The 21,166-nt window shown below is 30.5% G+C and overlaps 1 protein-coding gene across 3 annotated transcripts in view; it reads right to left on the bottom strand.

Annotated features, from left to right (window-relative positions):
- Positions 1-21,166, bottom strand: part of LOC114123676 (semaphorin-2A) — a 347,857-nt gene that overhangs the window by 68,461 nt on the left and 258,230 nt on the right. For all 3 annotated transcript variants that reach the window (XM_027986733.2, XM_027986731.2, XM_027986732.2), the window contains one exon: positions 11,094-11,181. In XM_027986733.2, the coding sequence (XP_027842534.1) occupies positions 11,094-11,181 (88 nt within the window). The remainder of the gene's footprint in view (positions 1-11,093; positions 11,182-21,166) is intronic.

The following is a 21,166-nucleotide window of genomic DNA, read 5'->3' as shown; positions in this document are numbered from 1 at the left end:
TTTCGGTATAGCACGGCAGGTAAATGTATAGGTATTTGCATATTTTATATATTCTAAGCTTAACAATTTAAACTTTTTAAAAAAATCGTATTTTAGAGGGGGAGAAAGTGTATTAATGGACGACAAAAGCTCAAAAGTCATAATAGTAATGAAATACAAATGTTTTATATTAAGTGTCAATAGTTTTGGGCTGAAAAATTCCTAAGTACTATAGACTTAAACTTTGTTCAACATACTACTACTTAATCCTTTCACTTAGGTAGAAATGTTTATTGAAGTTGTATCTCTGCACATTCAGTGTCAAATAAAAGTCCTGTTTATAAATAACTTGTATATATAAACCGGATCAAAATAATTTTATTAATTATTTGATTTTGTAGTTTTATAATTTGATTTAATATTGTATTCTGTGGTTATTTCTTATGATTTTAAATATTATTGTTCTTTTAAGTATTATATAATTGTATGCCGCTTTAAAATTTTAAATATGGTCAAAAAATATAAAATAAAAAGTAGGAAACAAACGCTGACACTGTGATAGTTAAGTAAAGTTTGAGAGCACACAAATAAAGATCTGGATAATTCTGCGAATTAGCATATCAATGTACTTGAAAGTACTGTTATAACTACAGTCAAAAAAAAATTAGATAAGATTTTGAATAAAAAATCCGGGATGCATGAATGGCATAGAATTTATTTAAAAATATAATATATTAAACAATATGAAAATTATTATGAGTAATTGTTGACTAAGATATTTTTAATATTTATACATAGGTATGAAATGAATAAATATAAAAAAAATGTATATAAATAAAACTAAAATTGATAAAATATGATAATCATTAGTATAAAAATAAAATGTAAATAAGTAAAAAAAAAAGTAAAATATAACTAAAATATTATACAGAATCACAACATTTTCAATTTTACTGCTTTGTATAATAAATTAAACAAATATTTAGCTTATCCTACTATATTTTTTGGTATTTTACGATAAAATGCAAATTATATTGAACTCGTTTTTGATCGTTTAAGTGTTCGATTTGACTTAGATATAGGTTATTTTAAATAAGTATAGTATAATTTATATTTTTATATTAAATATGTGTAACGTGCATACATATTGGAGAAATGTTTTAAAAATTTAGAAGAATTCATTGATATTAAGTGTCACATTTGAACAAATAAACGATATCCTGTAAATATTATGAATATACTTCTTATCTACACATATAAATATCCACTTAAATAAATATATTATTATTACATCGTCAAACGTAACGCTTGATAGACATTCCGTACTTTTTAAAGACAAATTAATAGATGTACGCAGATACACATTAATTAATTTAAAAATGTCCACCAATCTATTAAAAATAAGTAAAAATTATTTTATGAAATATAATAATATAGCAAAACAAAAAAGTTGTTCAAAAATATTTGCTTTTAAAAAGTTTAAGTGAAGTTTCAAATCCCATGTGTACTAAGGGTAAATTTGACATCAATAATGGACGTCACAATGAATAAAAAAAAAAGCTTCCTGACATTTATTCCTCGTCAATTACAGTACGCTTTTTTTGCGTGTGTGCTTTTGACGCTAGATACACACTAGTTTGCCACACGGAAACCGTTTTCCGGACGTGAATCGACTGTGAATACCTATATAATATACACGTATAATATAAAAATCTATTCTGCGATCTGGTCACGAACGTTAAAAATTATCGTACAAGGTATATATGGGTGTCAAAAATATCGGGCCTAAGGGGTTCGTGTGTTGTTTCTTTTCCTTTTTGACCAACACGGAACCTTCAAAAATGCCCAGACGCGTGTTTTGTACAAAAACTTCATATTCAGTTACACTATAGAAAGGGGTGGTCAACGTCAGTCGGTAAGGTAAAGTTGACGTATGAACAAAAAAAAAAAAAACAGACTCGATTACCAACAACATTTTTATGTTTCAAGTCTCGAATGATTTGTAAGTAGATTTGGAATTTTCCACAAAAGATATTTACAGTCAATTAAAATAAATAATTGTAATCTTCTGTAAATCTTAGTGGGGTTTTTTGTATTGTTTAAAGTGCACGATAATATTTTTAAGAAATTGTAAAGCCAAAAATGAAATCTCATCCTAAATATTACAGAGAAAAATTAGCTTTAATACGTTCTTTAATTTATTATAATATTCCTATCATTACCATCAATAAAATATTTATAATCATTTCATTTTCAAAATACGTTTTATCATTTCGTTGTCATCCAATTATGCGAATTACATTATAATTTAGTAAAGATAAACGTCTCCAGACTTAGTATTAAGCAAACTTATTATAATATAATTACATTTATGCAAGGATACAATATTAAATAATTGTGCAATAATAATGAGAAAAACTACGGAGTCTTAGTATATTTCCACTCCAAATTAATTGTCGATCGTCGTAAGATGGTCGAATAATTTCTTAAATAAGTTTAATTTTATAGAACCCTTTTTATTTTTTATGGTCATAATTTGATACTTAATAAATTTTAGTGGATAACTATTGAAAAATAACATATTTTAATATATCCGCCGCTCGATAGAAAAATTCTGATATACCGTTATTACTTTGTGTATAGGTACTTGCGTGTTTAGTTTATGTGTAACATTATAAACTGCATTTCTCATTTTAAAACAATATCTCTTAATGTTTTAATTTCATAACTTTTAAAGACAGTACTGCCATCAACATTACAAAATAATTAATAAAGCATAAAAAGTTAGTCATTTATAGAGTTTGATTCTGTTAAAAATAAATCTAGAACAATGCTAAGTATAATAATAAAGCGCATTTCGTATAACGCAGCATCTGTTTGAATTATACAGGAATGAAGTATAAAATATCATTCCGGATGAAGTAGATTCGTAAAATTTAAATAGTAATTAATTTTTACGTTGGCTTTGTTTTATTTTATAATTGATTTAATTAGTCAAACCATTTTAAGGTCAGCATAATAAAAAGTGAATAAAAATCTCTCTATATATACATATTATATAGTATAATAAAACTGCATTTTTCATTATGCTTGGATTTTATTGAATATAATAATATTATATTTTATCCGTATTACGTCCATTCATCGCTCGATTTATTTGTGAAACTTGTTATATTTTCCTTCTAAAATACATTTTTCAAGGAAGGGTCCTGAGACCGTGTCACTAGTACTCCGGTTTCGATATCTACTCTATTAATATATATATATATATATATATATAAGTATAATATCCTAGTGACGATGTTGATGATAACATTCGAAACGGTTTATTTCGACCACTCCGGCAAAATGAACACCCGATAAATTTGATCAGGTTCGTGTTTCATCTGCAGTTATGTGGTTTGTATACAAGTAAATAAATAATAATAAAGACGGGGAAAAAAGACATAAACGTCTGAGATGGTTCCCTCGACCTCAGTCGGGCGACGAATCGCCGACGACGTTTTCGACCGCGTAGGCATTCGTAAGCCCGTCGACAGCATTTTTCAATCCCGCCGAAGACACGGGCGCGTGTAATATAATCGAATCAACTGAGTTTTCTTGCAGTAGTCTCATATTATACGAGCGCTGGACGTGTGCTCGGAATCGTTAAGGCCTTAAAAATCTCTCACCTCCACCGGCCACGTACCGGACGTTGCCACGTACGTTGCGGAAAATCTCCACACCGTACCGTTTTCTATCATTCCCAACTGAGGTAGTGATGGTGGCGGTGTTAAACACACCCCGTCATCCACCCCGTACGCGTTCCCAGCGTTAATCAATCCGATACTCTACGTGTATATATATGTTATCTATATGTCTTTGGTGTATCGTAAGTAGTATACGCAATACTGCGCTTTTGTCTCAAAAACCCCCTTACACTCCATCTCCAAATTATTATTATTATTATATTATTACATACCTAACGCGTGTATTTGCCAATTTATCTTTCACGGACACCGCCAGAAAAGTTTTCTAATATATATTATTATCAAGGCGAATACAAATAATTATAGCAATAATAATAATGATTTAAGTATAAAATACGTGTTTAAAGTACGATATATATTATACCTAGTTATTATAATGATATGATAACACGTTCGAATCTAATGAATTTTCAGAATCTTCATAAAAACTTGATAGGTGGACGGTGAACTCACGAACCAAGTTCTGGAGTATCCTTTTGTACGCCACGTATATATATATATATATAAACACAAAAACGGCATATAATATTATGTGCAAGAGTATAGGACGTGGGGGGCGCATTTTAATGTACACGAGAAATGTTGAGTTGGTAATTTTCTAAGTATATTAATATATTATTTGAGGACCCAGCGGGAAAGGATTAGTCGGACTAATGGACTTTTTGGCTTGTACCCCGACACGGCGCAGTGCTATTATATAATATACGTACAAAGGCCCGGAGAAATAATGGTCAACACTAATATTGTAATGCTAATGAAATACTGTAGTAATGACCAGCCGTAAGTCGCCCGAAACACATCAACGAAACGGTTTTAAAATGAAAAAAATATATACACTATAGAAACTAACACGTATATATCGGTATCTCATCCAACGGAACTTCTAGGTAAATGAATTCTATGGCCATTACGCTGTAATTAAAGTTCACTTCAAGTCACGTTGATAAATTGACGATCCACGATCTGACGTAGGTACGATAACTATTGTAAACCGAATTTATCCGACAGGCTCGTAAAATGTGTTGGGCGTGAGAAGCCACACGTCATTATGCGGTCGACAAGGTTTTGGCAGTGACACGCTGAAATATGCATCAGATTATTACACCACCGAAATAATGTCACCTACGAAACCTATGCAATGTCTCATAGTTGATAATAATTTACATTAAATTTAATTAAACCTTTAAAAGTTGCATAAATGCTTTGCATTTCAAACAAACAATGAATATAGTTTTTGGTAATCCTATTTCGTGACACAATATCGTGTTAAAACTTTTGTGTCAGATAAGTCGCTAGGGTAAGGTACTTAAAGTTTTATTTATAATATATTGAATAGTAAAATTTAACGAGTTTAACAGAAAAAAAAATAATAGCCAATTAATAAAAATATATACTTAATGCAATGACAGGAGTATTAAATATAAACTCAAAATAATTTTTTTATTATATTATTAAAAGTACTAACTTTATTAAATACTGAATAAAATATTTTCCATTATAAAATCGAGATTAATTAATAATTGAATTATTCCAATGTATTAATTATACTAGCTGATCCGGTAAACATTTTGAAAGTGATTCAGAGTATTGTTGTCAATACTCTACGTGTATGCCAAATTTTAGTAAATACTTATATATAGTCGTAAATTTATACAAAAATTTTTCAGTTTTTCCCAAATTTTTTAATTTTTCTAATTTGTCTTTATATAAAAACTATATTTGGATTATGAAGATTAAAAAAAAAAAAAAAAAAAAAAATAGCAAAATCGGTTCATCCGTTTTTAGTTTATGCACTTACCAGTGAAAAGGATTTAATTTTAATTTTAATTTATACATATATATATATATATATTATATATAGTTACTTCACTACTGTATATTAATTATAGTAATTTATTATCAATGTATATAACTTAAAATATTTATAAATCGAATATTAGTATTTAATATTTTAATCCTAACTTCAAATGCGTAATTTATGTTTCATTATTAAAATGTTGAACTTTTATTTCTATTGATAATATATGTTTATTGTTTATACTTTATGAAATTTTTACTGGCTTACATATTATAATATAAGTTTAGTAATACCATAAAATATTGTTAATAATTTACAATGAACACCTAGGTCACGATGTAGCCACCCGCTGAGTGTAAAATAGACACTAATCTGTGCCGTGTACACACGTCTGTTACAATATTAACTGTCTATTTTATATTTCTATTTGCCGACAAGTCTGTCAAAAGAACAAAAATAAAAATAAAATAAACTTACAATTGTTAATTAACCAACCAAAGTTATAGTACTAAGTTATTTGGTACGTGATCAAAAATCTGTCAGTCAATCACAAACAATAGTTGTAAAAGTAATTCAATAATTTTCCTTTGACATACGTATATCAGGTTCTTACAAGGTTATATTTAACTAAATGTTAACATTATAAATTAATAGCTTCAGTAAAAAATACATGTTTATTTTATTTTTAAATCGCTATAAGTTAAGTTTTTTGATTGTTTTATAAGATACCATTTTGACATTTCGTTAAGTAATGAACAACTACAAGTACACCTAACACATTTTAAGGATAGACCTTTTGAAATAATAACTTGGGGCCCATTAAATATTATTTAAGTGGAAAAAAATAGAAGAGATAAACATTTAGTTTCATTTACTTTTTTTTTTTTTGTTACGTCTTTCGATTAAACTTGCCGTTGTTTAAGTGAGACTTGGATATAGAATGCGAAAAAAAAACAAATATACCATTTTATATCCGAAACAATAGTGTTACACAAGAAAAAGTTGAAAAAAAAAACTTTTCTGGTTATCTCGTCGTCATCCTCCTCCTTAACAGGATGCGTTGTGGCTCTTGCTCTCAATTCACTGGTACGCTGGTTCTGAATTCAGATTGATCCAAAAAAGGGTCGACCAAGTGTATTTCCGAAGAGTCAACTGTATATAAGAGCAAGGAGAATGTACAATAATAAATCTGTAGCGGTCAACGGGAACCGGACCTTCCGTTTCCGGTGTGACCGAAACTCGGGAAAGAGGACAAGGAGCCGAAAGTATTAATATATATATATATAATAAAATAAAGTTTTTAACGCAAGAACTTTTATCGCAAATGGCGTTTATTTTACGACCCACAGACTTATCGTGCGCGTGAATAGGGAACCCAAACATCCATCGTTCTGTCCTTTTAAAGCGTTTTCTATGCCACAGGAAATCCGGATTGACTGATTTTTGGCATTAAACCAAATGCTCGGTGTGACTCATTCTTTCCATTTTTAATAAGTACAGAAGAGGTTTTTATTTTTTTGGTCAATCTGTTGTTGAATACTGTCATATTTTATCAATAATTACGTTATACAAAACCTCACTATGATGAAATTTAATATTATTATTTAATCAGGTTTTTTCAGTTGTATCTATGCATATCATTCAAATAAGATGAATTTATATGATAAAATTAGAACAGGGTTAAATTTAATTTTAATTTTAATATTGTAGAATTAATTCCATTTAATAATAATAAAAATATATTAATTTACTTATCACAGAATTATCTCGTTTACGGATTAAATATAACGTAATTAACCCGATATTTCAGTATTTTACTGGTCACATGATATTTAATATCCTAAGCTCCGAGAGAATGAGAACACTTTTAGCGTAAGCACCAAGCGCATGGGGCAGCGACCCAACCGAGTCTGTCAAAATCTGTCAGATCGTAATGTGCAGTTTCCCAGGCTAAAGGAACGGCCGGTTTATGCAATACTTTGTCAGGCTCGTGTATTATCTTAATCGCATGAAATTGAGCCAACTGGAAGGAAACCCGGAGAGAAAACGGAGAAAATACCCCTTTTTTGGAAGAGAGGTATGGGGGTAAAACAAAGAACACAGTAGAAATAAACCAAGCTATAAAAACCTCGATGTGTTTACTTGAATGGCCGTTAATATTATCTCAAATGCCACTAAAATTCTCAAAGTCGTAACATTAAAAATAAGAACAACAAACAAATAACTATCTACTTTATGGTCCATATAAAAGAATAATAAGGTCCTAAATTCATTCAATTTTTCTAACAATATTATGTAATATGCTTCTTTATTACGTATGGTGCACAAAAATAAATAGAATTGATAGCCTTGAGTCGATTATTATTGGACATTTTTACACGTCATTTATTGTAATCTATTAAATTAATTATTACTAAAACAATGCCTATAAAGACTTAATATATGGGATATTAATTACTTCTTATCTAATAGTTATGGACTTTTAATTTGGAATTATTAACATCAACGTGGAAAGTGAGCTAGCATTCATAAATTCAAGTGTAAATTAATGTTATGTAAACACTGTTTACTTGTCATTCGCACAAAAACCAAGTCACGCGATCACAAATTAAGCAGAAATATCGAGGAGGCTTGAGATCTAAACGGGCGAATAGAGGCAAAGTATTAATTCGCTTTCACATAATCATAGTCGGAGCACGAAATAATGACGATTACAGATTTATGCGTAAAAAAAAATATATATATATAATATCCACAACGATAAAATATTTTATGTCTATGGTTTTGAGGAAATTCATTAGTATGCGTATTATTATTATTATTAGTATAGCAGTATTCTATACATACATTTCAAATTAAATTATATGAGATATCTGATTTGTTGGCGTAGCGTTCTAGACGGTAAAACATTAATATCGGAGAAATCGTGTTACGACCACATTATCATAATGTTACGTTTCACCCAATGTATTCTCATTGACCCCTAAATATATATATATATAATATATAGGGGTAAATGGGTAATTAATGAACGTTCGGTGATATTTTTAGTACCACGTAAATTCTTGTTTAAAATATTGCATTATAATGAAATTTCTAATGGAGGCAGAAAGTATTTGGCTAAAAGATAAAATATAGTATCTAATCATTCTGCAACATTGTTCGAACCATCTGCATACCTTTATTTAGAGCACGGTATAATATTATATGAAAGAGAATTATTTTGTTATTACGCGGGTATACAGTAAAAGTAGCGTAGGAAGTTTGTGTACATTTTCTTGCAAGGTAAATCGTTCGAATGGTTGGCATAAGCGAATTTTTTTCTTTTTAAATTTTATCGAGGTTGACTTTTTTTATTTGATCACAAAACGCTATCGGTGTCACATATTATACATTTAGGGATGCCGACGTTATTATTATTATTATTATTATTTTTTATGTTCATAAAATGGACTGTATAGAGCTAAGGATAATGTGTATAGAAATATAATACACTGCACATATTACATATTATACATATGCCTCCGGTAGATTACCACCGCTGTCACCTTTACTATGCTGCTGTTGCTGTTGCTGCTACTACTACTACTTATGCGTGTAATAGCGACTTATTTTATCGACATAAATAATTATTAAAAACGTTCTCTGCATATAATATAATATGCACCTACATAATATACACGCAGGGGCAGATCGATTTTCTTCGGTAATGAGATGCTTTGTAGGGGTTTTTCTTTATCGCACCGTCGTATACATTGTTAAAAACGCTAATGGCACATTTAGCCTTTGGTGACCTTTTCGTGTTGACATTTTTATTGCACGTCCGGGTTGTGCATAAAAGAAAAAAAAGAAATAAACAAAACAAAAACGAGGATTGGTGAGATAAAATATAGGTACGATAAACGACAAACGTTTATTTCGCTTCTTCTCTTTCTGCGTCATCGCTGGTGACCGGTTGCCCGGATAAAAGGGGATTTTCGATGGTGGCCTCTACCCCGCAAAAAGGAAACGCGAAATTATTATCGAAACGGAAACTGCGTGGCGCGTGCTAGGAAACCAATGACCCTGAGGTATAATCCTGCGTGCATACGCTCACACGCACACGCATACACACGCGTTCACAAACATATAATAATAATAATATATAATATTATATTATACACGACGACAAACGATGGAGACGGCGGTGGCGGGTAGCAAAGTCGTAACAGATGTCCTACTCCCCTCCATCGGTCTGCTACGCAGCCTCCGCCGACTACGACGTCGCGGCACACCGGGAATAATATTTCAGTTTCCTGCGGTAACGTCACGTATCGTTAAGCAAACGCACGAGACTGCAGCGTTTGTATCCGTGCGATCCAATAGGGAATTCAGATTATTGAAATTTTCGCTTTGGACAATAAAAAAAAAAAAATGAAAGACAAGAACAAACACGAAAGAATGCATAAAATGGATTTTTCTAAAATTGCATTCAGCAGTTTGAATGTGGGGATAGGTGGGGGTGATGAAGATGAGCATCACTTTCTTCGAATATATTTACGACGATGATGATAATAATAATATATTATATGATATTATAAATAGTTACGTTGAAGATAAAACCAAAATCGTACAATAAATTGAATCCGACATACACGTCGTTCTATTAAATAATCGAATTGTGTAAGACAACGACTACCTTGGAGAACCATACCTATTGCATATTATTATTTGCAGAAGACGATAATCGTTTGAAATGAAACGGATTTTAAAAACGTTAAATGGGTGTAATGAATTACTGCCGTGTTCTATTCATTCATGAATTATGTTTGAAAAAGAAAAAAACGAAGGCGTAACTGCAATTAATCATATCGGTGGTACGAAATGCATAGATACACGAAGTATTATTGTTATACGCATATTATTATATGATTATTAATTTATATAATTTTATGAGCTGTGGCGTGATACGTATTTGGCGGCATCGCGCAAAAAAATGACAAATAAATTAATAAATCAAACCAAATATTTTATTCATAGCGTGTAGTGCAATTTTCAAAGAAAATAAATGTTAAAAACGAGAATTAATGTGGTAACAAAAAAAAAAAAAATGTATTTTATTCGATGGTGGAGCGCACGGATTTTTATTACACATGCCGACAACACTTTAGAGTATAATATAAAATTATGTGCGAGGTGTATGTGTGACTTTTACTAATATTTAGGCAATATATAATAATATAACGTAGTAATTGTGTTTTTGTGACGCGGCCATAAAGCTTATAAATACAAACGGGAAACTCAACAATGTAATGTACCTAACCTTACTTTTGACCTTATGTTTTGTGTTTAAAAATTAAAAAATACGTCTCATTAAGTATTATTTAATATTCTAGACCTGTTGAGCGGCATTTCGTGAGGTAAAAAATACATATCACTACGATGCTGAGTCTTGTATACATTTTCCATCATATACACATATACACACATATTATATACACCTGCCACTTGAAAAAAATGGCCGGTCAATGGTGTTTGGGGGGTGAAAAATAGGAGCAACGCGTGTGAGAATGACAAATGAAACTTACATGGCACCGACGTATAATGTGTCACGATTTTCATCCAAGTGAAAAGTCCTGTAGTACATTCGGCCGCAGGACAACTCTCGCACGTGATCTGTAACAGACAAACAAACGACCGTAAATTTATGCCCACACTGATGAGGAGATTAAGGCACGTTCTTCTCCGAGGTGGCCCAAGAGATTTATATATATATATACATACATACATAGGTAGGTACAACAATACAATTACATTAGGTACATATTACGTTTCTAAATGTTAATCAACCGTCGTATAGTGTTAAAACCGAAATAATTTATCATATTATGCAAATTGTAGATCAACGTTAGTTTTAATTTATTTATCTATCAATTGTTTTATTAAAAAATAAATGTCGACAAAAATGTTTTGCACAAAGAAATATTTACTTCGTTAAATTCAAGAGTCATTATCTAACAATACATTAATAAAACGTTACATCCTCTAATTTCGACGTTTTTAAATTTATTTATGTTTAATTCGAATTGTTGTTTTCGCGGAAACTGTTATCAACAAAAATGTTCGTTAATTTTCATCTTTATTCGCTCGTGTACTGCACTTAGTCGGCACAAACAATTGTTGTGCGGCCTAGGAAAATGATCGTATCGAAATAGAATATTATAGAATATTTTACGTGAATGGCGCAAACGGAAACAACGCTGCGTTCTTATTAACGTTTTTCTTAGTAACGTACGTTTTCAAAGGGTTATGGCTGACGTTTCTATAAACCATTAGACCCGGAGAGATTTTTTGTTTGTTTTCGCAGGTTACATGCTGTAAGTTATTAGTGGCTGCATGTTTAGACCCCAGCCGGAAACAAACTTTGATCGTGCGAAGCGCAACGGCCCGAACTCGAACGATAAAAACTTGTTCCCACTAGAAAGTTTAAAATTTACTGTACTACACACACACACATCAACATATTATATAAATATACACGCACACTAAACGTACAGTGTATACGGCGTGAGTCTGCAATGATCATTAGTTTGAATAAACTAGATAAAAACGTTTTGCCCGACACGATCGGAAAGAACGAAAAACATTAAACGCACATACGTACGAGTTTTTACGGTTTAAATTGGTTTCGTCGATTAATTTATGATTGAGAAGGATCCCGAAAAGTTCTCCCTCTTTCTCGAGTTAAATTAGTGCCGAACACGTCTGAATATATTAAAGGAGGACGACCGTGCGGAGGGTACGTAACGGTCCCCGGGGCGCAGTAACGCCTTCAATTATTATTATTATTATATGTGCACGGGCTAACTCCCTATTGCCTAACTCTGGCGCAAGACGTCCCAAACGTATGTCGCGAAAATACAAAGAAAAAAAAGAAAAAACCAAACAATAACGATTTATCATACACGAGTGTGCACCTCGTTATTATTATAGTGTGCTTGGCAACACCCGGTAATATCGAGAGGGTAATCATATATTTCCTGTGCGGTTTTAGCCGTCTGTTTAAGCGGTATATTTTATTTTCAATTTCGTCGAGTATTGAAGAAGTTTTATGACTCGCCGGGCGTAAAGCATACAAGTGCAATAATACGAAATATTGTTTATGATATACACGCAGCTCAACGTAAACAAAGTACGGGTCGAAAATATTATTCTCGAAACGGCACGGTCGGGTAGAGATAGACTACCGTAATTATTATACAAATGTTTCACAGCGATTAAAATGCCGTTAGAGTTATTTTACTACCAAAATAATACTGCGCTTTATGTGTACGTTGGCACGTCATACGAATTATAAGTATAGATAATAACGATTTTATTTTACGAACGCCATATTGTTTTTATACAAAAAAAATATGATTCATTAATATATATGAAAAATTTACACGGCTATAAAAACACTATGTGGTGACTAGTATAATGACATGCTCTAATTAAAAGTCGTACCAAACAATGTTACGTTGTTTAGAATATTGTATTAAATGATTATTTTAATTTTATATTTAGATTGACTGTTTTAGTAGAATAATTATTTACAGTAGAAAAACAAGTGTTGTTATACGCTCGTAAAATACAACAGACTAAAAATATACAATTTCTAAAGACGACAACGTTTAGTGCCGTCGTTGAAATAAAAAAAAAAAATCACATAGATACCCAATATTATAATTTTCTACGATGGCAACGCGTTGTACCAGCTGTCGTCGGACGCTACGACCATGTATTACGAGTATAAAGGAATTGAATATGTTTAGTGAACACGTTATACAATAGTAGTCTTAAGCGAATATAACAGTATTTACTAGACACTTGAGCACATAAATTAAGTATTTATATTTATTAAAGAAAATGCGTAGTGTATTTTAAAGTCAGTCTTGTAAAATGTGCACTTATATTCTTAAATAATTCTCTTGAAAAATGGTTTCGTTCTAAAAGTTGTTAGTTTAACTTTTTGAACAAAAATCCATCAAATTCTATGCGTCAGAAACATTTCTAATTACATGGTTGGAAAGGACTAAGTTTCGTCCTTCGTTTATACATCATTCACATCAAACGCAAATTAAAAATGTAAATAGTTTAACAACTAAAAGTAGATGGACGTTAAATGGTTATTAAAAAAACAACAACAAAAACAACAAAATCAACAATAAATAAACATCAAGACGTATTCACAACAATATTTTCGATCATATAGTTCTCGTAATACATTGTAAAAATATCACGGTTTATGATTTGTGCAGTATTCTTCGTTTATAAAATAATACATCGTGTTCTTTAAGTAAATATAGTTGTCGTAGATCAGTATAATATTATAATATATAGGGAGGGTACCTGCCTACTCACGCTATCCAAAAGTCATCGTGCATAATATAATATCATAAACAATATATTATGCACTATTATGATTAAATAATTAAATAGAACAGTGTCACCCAAGCCAAGAGGTGCTTTTGTGATACATTACAATATTATCGACGCAGTACTCTCTTCTCCCACACAACTTTTATAAAATATTATTATACAGACATTGCCGTAAGACCCAAGCGCGACATAAAGTCATTCACAATAGGGATTTCGACGGAAACGTGTCGAGGGAGCTCAATATTTTGCATGTCATCTTATTTACATCCCTGAAAGTTTTCATCTTTACGTATACTCGATAGCACTGCAACCCGCTGAGTAGAATTCGGAAGGAAGGAGAGGGATAGAAATAATGCTTTATTGAATGTTATTCTTTATTTCTTTTTCCTCCGTGGACAATTCTTTTTTTTTATATTCCGCATTCCCACCCTCTCATCATCCGCATGTCAATGTTTTAAGATATTGAAGCATAGACAGAAGTATGTGTGTGCGCGTACACGACTACACGACATGAGCCAATTTCTAAGGCCAGAGGTGGTCTTTGCGGGAAAACGAACAAATGGTAAATGTTGGTTCATATATTTTTTTTTTGTCACCCCAATCATTGATGATGAACTTCTTTTTACGTGTGTTTTCGTTGTGACGAACGCGTTAAACATTTCCGGAAAATCGTCCGATTCAATCAAGTAATTGTCGATGTAGTTCGAAGATGAAATAACATGTCGAGAAATATGAGTATGTACGACGGTAGTTCTAACCAATCAATACTTTTTGTGCGAGCCGTTCGGTTAGGTTATCTTTTGTAACTGAATAAAAATGCTGGGTTTAAAACCTAAACCCGGGGGGAGGTTGATCTTCGACGACATCAATCGTTACAACGTCAAAAACGTTATGAAAGGGATGAGAAAAAGTAGAAGCGAATAAAAGTTTTTGAAAGACGTGACTTACGCTGAGGTATTTTAAATTGACAAAATCCACATGTCCACACAATTCGATAGAACTTTGTTATTAATAATTTTAAAGAAGTTAGCTAATTCGTGTGAACTCTGTGATTTATTTTACAGAATTGAATCAACGACTAGAAGTAAAAAAAAATTTACTTCAAAAAAACTTCTTTACTGGAAAACATTTGTTAAATTATGTTACAAAATACAAAATTAAATAAATATACAATTGAGACTTAAAACATATTTAAGAATTAGCACATTTTACAAGCATACAAACTGTTTGGATTAAATCGCGTTCAAAGTTCACAACTTAATAAAACTGAGTTGAAGTACTCACCACCTTTATTTTATGTGACTTTAAGTGAGGTGTGAAATTTTCAAAGGATAGAAGTGAAAATTTATACTTCAAAACCAGACTGAACAATGTTTTTTGTTTTATGTACACCTATTTTTATAGTTAAATATTTTCAGACTGTTAATTAGCTCGAGATTTTCAAATTCATTATGATATAATGCAGTCAAAAACTCATATGCATACGGCTTTTGTTGTTGTATATAGCCCGTGAAGCATAAAACTATTATAGTAAAAAAACTGAATTTTGTTTTTTAATAAAAAAATTTTTAAGTTAAAACGTCAACATCACCGGTTTTTACGGCTTTGTGAATCCATTTTCTAGAGGCAGCTGAACTTTTTCCCCAGCATATCTGACAACCACAGCCGTCATGAAAACATTTTTTTGTTCATATTTATAAGATACACTGTCATTGTGAGTGAATTTAAATATAATACGTATAAACCTATTACCATTGTATTTTTATCATTAGTTTTAATTATATTTGTTATTCTTCACCGAAACCGAATTTAGAGTACACATAATTATTAGCTTATAGTATATGATACATACATAATTTTTGAATAATAATTATATGGAATATAATATATATGTATATACCTATATTTACTATATTTTAGAACGAAATTAATATATAGGTAATATTATACACACATAATACATATGTATTATATACGTACCTATCAAAAATAAAATAAAAAATATTAAATTTTAATAAACTGCTCTTTATCACAATCCTATGGTCAATTTTTAATTGCATACATTTAAGGGAAAATGTATGTAACGCCAAAATATGTATATTACAATAAATTAACAATTAAAAGCGAATTTCTAAGGTTTATTTGTCGTTATCGCTATTTCCGCTAAGTCGTCATGATTTATGCTCACCGTTGAACCGACGGAATAGTATTCGAATCAGATTCTCTCGAGATAAGAATATACGTGCATGTCTATCTCAAAACCGATTCACATTAGTATGCAAAGGCATATTTATTTATTTTTTTTTTTTTTACACGCGCTTGCCATAAAACAAAATAAAGTCGATTTGACACATTCCAATAAGTATACACATTTTCCTTTGTTTACGAAATTCGACTTGCATTTCGATTGTATTACAGGAAAAAAAAATTAATACATGTGTAGAGTAGGTAAATACTAAATATAAATTGAGATAAATTTACGGAACGTCTACAGGTGCTCTTGGTTTCTAATGAGCTCGGGAAACACAAAAGCCTCTACGCGTCTACGTGGTGGAGGTACGGTTGTTTATCGAGGGTACTCCGGTAAGACATAAATCTTTATTTACGACCAGTTCTCCTACCCAGAAGCACTACCACAGACTTTGGATCCACCTCGGTTATTCATAACCCCTTTTGCGTGTCTCTGCGTTAAAAATAAAAATAAATAAACTAAGCCTATTTTCATTTAGTGAAATTACAATTTAATACAAGAGATACTGAAAATTCAACCAACTATGCCAACTGCGAAACGCAATAAAGGCTGTGCACGAACTGGAAAAATGCTCACTTGTACATCCGGTCCGATTAAAAACCCCTCCTACCTCCTTGGATGCCATTACGCTTCAAAGGTCGCACAATTTTCTTATATGTACGAATAGGATTTGGGGACCGTTATATATTGATAATATTTCATATTTATTCTTTTGAACAATCGTCCGTTAAGAGTCGTTGACAAACAAAACGAAACTAATATTAGAAAAAAAATGCAGTTCAAGAATCTACATGCAAATATGAATTCAAAGTGTAAAAGCTATTTATATATTCTTTGCATCAGTATTAATACGCATAAGAATATGTACCGAGAAATGAAAAAAGAAGCTGAGGAAGTTGTTCAGCTATATAATATGGGTTTTCTTCGAGTATACCTTGCATTGAGTATAGATAACTGTAATGGATGTGTTAAATTTGAATTCATTGATCGATCGTTATACATAAAAAACGATCCTGAGTAGAGTCGATATGCATGGTTCTATTTACAAGGATAATATAGTACATTTATTTATGTTACTATTATTAGTAATTTTTTTTTAATTATTAATATGGTATATTAAGCTAACTTTTTCCTGTATATTTTATTATTATTATTATTTTCTGTATGAAAAACTTACAAGGAACCTTTTATTACATTTTAAAGATTTTTAGCTTAGAATAAATAATTAATAACATAAATCGAACGAAAACTAAGACAAAGCCGTTAATTTTAAATATACAAAGAAATAGCTCAAAAAGAGTAAGGATATTTTGAAATTTATATTAAGTCTAAAATATTTTTATATAAATATTTTATGAAAATTTTAAGTATCAAAAGACATACAAGAATGGTTTATTCAAAAACAGGTATTGTGTAAATATTTTATATTTTTTTAATGTTTTTCCAATTATTTTGATAACAAATTCGATTTCTTTTACTATAAGCACCTAAAAATACACTTACAAAAAAACTAGCAAGATTCAATTTACAGCTCGAAATCATTCTCAAAGTTGAAGACATTTTGAGGACGATTTATGATGATTTTATGTAAGACACAAAAAACATACGCACATTATTTTATGACCAAATTTCATAAAATGTTGAATATTACTAGATATACGCAAATAACATTTTTTGTATTTTATAGATAAGCATATTTTTTTCTTAATAAAATGAAAACGAAGATAATCATAAATACTGGTATCGGGCATAATAAAATGAAGTAGAAATGATTCGATTTATAGATTTTTATGTGATATTGGACATTTATATGGTTATATTCAGCATTTCTTCAACACACAAGTTGTTTAAAATATTAATAAATATAACAAAAATCATGTCATAAATACATTTTATGCTTTTAAATAAATAAATATATTATGTACATAAATGTATACAAAATTATTTATTTTAATTGTGAAAGACGTTAAGATGAATCAAATTAATAGTAATGTTTGAACAATATCAAAGTTTGATATTTCATTGTATCTAAAGGAATTTCGGTTTAAAACAATACAAATATCACGCTTAGAAATCTTCACTCAAACCGAAATTTGTTCATTACAATACCTATTTCGTGATAAGAAATTGTGTTCATTTTGTGAAATGTATAAGAAAATGTATTTATACAAAAAAAAAAAAATATTATTATATTATCAAGAAAGTTAAATGAACTTATCCGTCTCGTATACCAACACTAAGGATTCGAGAATCGTATATTAAAACGTTTTGTCAAAACCCACCATTCGGCATATATATGATATAAAAATGTGTGATACATTTATTCCAAGAGAGTGGTGGCCGTAAAACAACGCATGCGCACATTGATGGAGTATAGTAAAAAGACGCGCACACACATAGTTTACGAAGGTTTGTATTAATTCCGGTGCGAATTCTGGGCCTTTAACGAGGTACGTCAATCCGCTGATACGAGTGTACGTTGAAGTACACTTCCTCCTCACACCCTTCCACCCCTTCCGAACGATTTAATCGCACAGTATCGGTTCAGGAATTTCTGTGTTGTTTATAGTCGTGGGGCGACGATGACGACGACGCGCAGGAGCGTACGGAGCTAACGCTGTTTGTGTAACACCGAAAATGGAATGGGGGTAAGAGGTAGAGGACGACGAGCCGTTTGTACGAATAAAACGATACACGAGTTAGGTAGTCCGCGGGTGGAGCGCAGGAGACCACCGAGGTAGAGTAGTAGTATATAATATATACATGTATAAAGTTTAACAAAATTGCAGACATCAAAGAGGGTCTGTAGCTTGATAGTTGTGTGTGTGTGTGTGTGTGCATGTGTGTTAGTGAGAGAGCAAGAGAGAGAGTGAGTAAAAGTGAAAGAAGGAGGGGGGGTAAAGCGGCATGAAAAGAGTAACGAAGGAGAAAAAAAACACGAGACTTGATGATTTTTATACTATATTTTCAGCAAGCCACTCACGTCCGTCCGCGTCCAAGTTTAATTGTTTTCGATACATATTATACATATATACATGGAATTGTGGAAAAGAATAACATTCGGGTAGTATATTTGCTTGCCTTCCCATCATCTTTCTTACTCGTTCCATCAGATCTTCACCCCCGATATATTATTATACGGTCCGATGTCGTTGTCATCATGCGCGCAGTGTTGTAAACGTTTACCCGAAATTGAAGAAACGAACCGTGCGGAATTCTTGATTGATTCTATTTACGGTCCACCCGAATACTATTTCTGAAATGTCACATGTCGTCGACTGCGCGCGTGTGACTACGAAGGATAATAATTCGCAAAAATATAATATTATATAATTTGTTACATAGACCAACACGCGTCCTGCATCGTACGCACAACTATGGTTTACCTGCACTACGGGATTATGACGTCGTGCTAGAATGGAATTATAGTTATAATGTTTTGAATTAATCGATGGTAATAATACCCCGATGAAAGACGAAAGTGTTTCTCAAACTTTCAGCGACCTGTAATATTGCCACGGGCACGTTTTGAGTGAACTCTACAGAGACGGTACTTATTATTATATTATATATAAAACTATATTATTGTAACACGTCTATATAATGACAAATTATTGTTTAATCTGTTTTTGAAAACAAATATATTCCTTTTGTTCGATTACTGCGTTTGTATACCGGAACTATAAATCAACTATATATTTTAATTAATATTTTCCAGAATATTACATGAATAACGCAATATAATTAAAATACTTATTTTAAAATTATTTATTTCAAAATGTACCTATTTTATAATTTCTAACATATATATATTTTTTTCGGTAGTGAGATGGGGAAACAAGTAAAAGAAAGTTTTAAATAATAAGACTTCAAGGTCAGAATTCTGGAAGATAAAAATTTTACACGATTTTGGTTGAAGTGCTCACCTATATGAATTTATTAAGAAAATGTTGATGACGGTAAATAAAACGTGAACATATATACAATATAATATTTTATAGTATTTTATTATTTATGCTTAAAATACCTCAACATTTGATTTACGGGTTTCTTTTATAGATAAACAATTAAAATTTCATTTTTTGCAAAAATTTATCAGCTTTAAGACGATACTACCCTTATACTTAAATTTTATAACATGATAATATTATGTATTGTTAGAAAATTTTTAAATCTTTTAATGAAATTTTTAGTTTTTAGTATTAATCTTTTACTCATTTCATATTCATTACTGTATTCAATACATTTTTATACATTTACTCGTAAATTATTTTTATGAGCACATAAAGTTTAAGAATAAAACATTTATAAATACTGTAAAGTAAACCAAGCTCGTTTAAAATGGTTATTTTTTATTTTTTAATGCAAATAGTATATCAAACTTATAAGTTATAACAATACACACCACTGGATTGTGTTGAAGAGAGCGATATTTTAAAAAAATGTCTAATACATTAGTTCTGTATTTTATTCGTAATTTTGTTTTCATAATTATAATGTATCATCATACTATAATAAACTATCTTTGGCAGATTCAAAAATTAATTTTGAATAATTTTTAAAAACGATTTTTATGAATAAACAAATTAAATAATAAATTATAATTGTATAATTTGTAGGAGTAATTCTTCAGGTTTATATTATCATTATTTTTTTATTATGCAAATTTTTAAATGTTCATAAGAAGAGAGTATTATCATTAATTTATATCCATAATTTAGTAAAATTATTATTTTAATTAAAATAATTTACAATTTTATAAGTAATGCACATAAACATAAATGGTTTAATGCATTTTACTAGAATGCATTATCTTTCATATTACGTATCTATGAATTTCATTAAAGTAATATCAGTAATATATATTTTACGATCAATGTTTTATAACCCTATCTGCTATATCTGTTATATTGACTGAACAATAGTTATAGTTTGGGAAATATAATAAACTAAATTACCGGAATATTTGGCTACGAATAGTTTTGAAAT

This window comes from Aphis gossypii, chromosome 2 (assembly GCF_020184175.1).
Source record: "Aphis gossypii isolate Hap1 chromosome 2, ASM2018417v2, whole genome shotgun sequence".
Lineage (NCBI taxonomy): Eukaryota > Metazoa > Arthropoda > Insecta > Hemiptera > Aphididae > Aphis > Aphis gossypii.
This window is presented reverse-complemented; position numbering and strand designations above follow the sequence as displayed.